The sequence below is a fragment of the Clupea harengus genome, chromosome 13 (genome assembly GCF_900700415.2).
Source record: "Clupea harengus chromosome 13, Ch_v2.0.2, whole genome shotgun sequence".
NCBI lineage: Eukaryota > Metazoa > Chordata > Actinopteri > Clupeiformes > Clupeidae > Clupea > Clupea harengus.
The window spans coordinates 26,128,327-26,130,826 of NC_045164.1; the positions used below are offsets into that span (position 1 = coordinate 26,128,327).

The 2,500-nt window shown below is 51.5% G+C and overlaps 1 protein-coding gene across 1 annotated transcript in view; it reads right to left on the bottom strand.

Moving 5' to 3' along the window:
- The window catches only part of usp54a (ubiquitin specific peptidase 54a), a 79,500-nt gene that overhangs the window by 16,701 nt on the left and 60,299 nt on the right, over window positions 1-2,500 (bottom strand). Inside the window, exons 11-12 of the mRNA XM_042709639.1 lie at window positions 2,472-2,500; window positions 836-1,012 (exon numbers count right to left, since the gene is read on the bottom strand). The exon at window positions 2,472-2,500 is cut by the window's right edge and continues 154 nt beyond it. Coding sequence (XP_042565573.1) covers window positions 836-1,012; window positions 2,472-2,500 — 206 coding nt within the window. The remainder of the gene's footprint in view (window positions 1-835; window positions 1,013-2,471) is intronic.

Here is a 2,500-nt window from a genome sequence, read left to right on the forward strand (position 1 = left end):
TGCCTCTCAACACCTCCCCATTCAATCCTATGGCACTCAACACCTCCCCATTCAATCCTATGGCACTCAACACCTCCCCTTTCAATCCTATGGCACTGCCTCTCAACAGGAAGCTCAGACACTTCATTTAAATACCATGTGGAGTACACAGCGGCCCTTCAGGTGCTTCCTGCATGCAAAACTTAGCAACAATATCTGCACTCTCTGGGAGTTGATTGGCTGCCCCTAGCTCCTGGGAGTTGATTGGCTGCACCTGGGAGTTGATTGGCTGCCCCTAGCTCCTATGAGTTGATTGGCTGCCCCTAGCTTCTGGGAGTTGATTGGCTGCCCCTAGCTTCTGGGAGTTGATTGGCTGCCCCTAGCTCCTGGGAGTTGATTGGCTGCCCCTAGCTTCTGGGAGTTGATTGGCTGCCCCTAGCTTCTGGGAGTTGATTGGCTGCCCCTAGCTCCTGGGAGTGGATTGGCTGCCCCTAGCTCCTGGGAGTGGATTGGCTGCCCCTAGCTCCTGGGAGTTGATTGGCTGCCCCTAGCTCCTGGGAGTTGATTGGCTGCCCCTAGCTCCTGTACCTCTGCATCATCTCACTGCTAGTCATACAATAGAAACTATTTCCTTCTTGAAACTGCTATTGTGCAACAATATACAGTATGAAACACAATGCAATTCCACAATGAACATTTATAATGAGAAGCATTAGCATGTGGTAAAATAAATGATTTAGCTAATTCTAAGCCTATTGGTGAAACAGGGCATTTCCCGTAGACCATCTCTGATCGGCGCTTCTGTCTCGTCTCTGACTGTGGTCTGTTGGGGCCGCTGACAGCCGATCTGACCTACCCTCACTATGGTAACCGGCCGAAGACGCCTCGTCACCCCGAGACCCCCGGCTGCGCTCCTCCAAGCGGCGTGGCCGGCTGGCGCTCCTCTTCCTGTCCGCAGTCCCGCCCTTCCTGTCCCCCAGGCCGGACTTCCGGAGCACGTGGCGGGAGAGTGGCTCGCTGTCTGTCACTGGGCCTGCAGGAGAGAGAGAGACCACATCATTACTCGGAGAAGGCCTGCAGGAGAGAGATAGACCACATCATTACTCGGAGAAGGCCTGCAGGAGAGAGAGAGACCACATCATTACTCAGAGAAGGCCTGGGTAGCACAAGAGAGACCACATCATTACTCCGAGAAGGCCTGGGTAGCACAAGAGAGACCACATAATTACTCCGAGAAAATCAGCTTTCGCAGGTGCTACATTATTTCTTTTGCTACACAAATGGCTTCACCTGATGAAAATACCTCATATTATACTGCATTTAGACCATCAATGCATGGTCTATTTCTACAGTCACATGATCTACGTATATTCCACCTAAGTGACCTGACGCTCCCCTCAAGCTCCACACTATCTGCCGTCTTCAGAACACACAGCAAAGATCCGTCTTAAGAACACAGAGCAAAGCTCCTTCTTCAGAACACAGAGCAAAGATCCGTCTTAAGAACACAGAGCAAAGATCCGTCTTAAGAACACAGAGCAAAGATCCGTCTTCAGAACACAGAGCAAAGATTTGCAGATCCAGAGGGTTCATGTAAAACATAAAAGGGAGCACAATCAATTTTCTTCACTTCAACTTTCCTCCTCTGCCAAGCGCGAGCCAGCGAGCGAGATGGGAGACATGCCTCTAGCCTCACTCTTGTGAGTGGGCAGTCTCTTTATCAGTAGCGTCTCCATGAGAACTGTAATAAGCTCAGCCTCAGACAGCCTCGGAGGGGGGAGATGTCAGTCTAACGCGCGGAGCCGCCAAGAAAGCCAACGCAGTAGAAGTGCATCGGTTCCACACTTGTTGACTAGCGTGCCAAGATATGTCTTTGGGTGTTTAGGGCCCCCCATTCAACGCGCCCGCTGGGCCACGGAGCATGATGAGGACCTGCATTCGTCACGCTGTTCTTTTAGAGCGCCGCTCGCTACAACACCATGCAGAGTATCAGGCTGTTTCTGTGCATCACTCAACAGGTCCCTAGAATACAAAGCAAGCAGCTCTTGAAAGTTGGGAAGGCATTGTGGAATAGACCAAAGTAGTCAAAAGCCTATCTGGAGAGACTGCAACTGCTAAATCAATAAGCAGCCGCTGAACAGAAACAAGCTTGAAAGCTTGCATGAGCGCAGTAAATGTTTCAACAAACTTTTGCATTTATGAGTTTGACAGTCTGTGGGTGGATGTGGGCGAGAGAGCAGAGGCAGGTGGCAGGAGGCAGGAGGGTCAGAGGCAGGAGGCAGGCTTGTTGGTGAATTGTCTGGTTAAGAGACTGCATAAGATTAAGTTGTTGCTCTCGGGTTCTTGAGCATGTGCTGCGTGGATGTGTGTGTGGGTGTCTGCGGAGGTGGACGCAGTGTGTGTGTGTGTGTGTCTGCGTAGGTGGACGCAGTGTGTGTGTGTGTGTGTGTGTGTGTGTGTGTGTGTGTGTGTGTGCAGCACCGTTAGCGTACCTGTGGTCTCCAGGCTGCTGTGAGAGGCT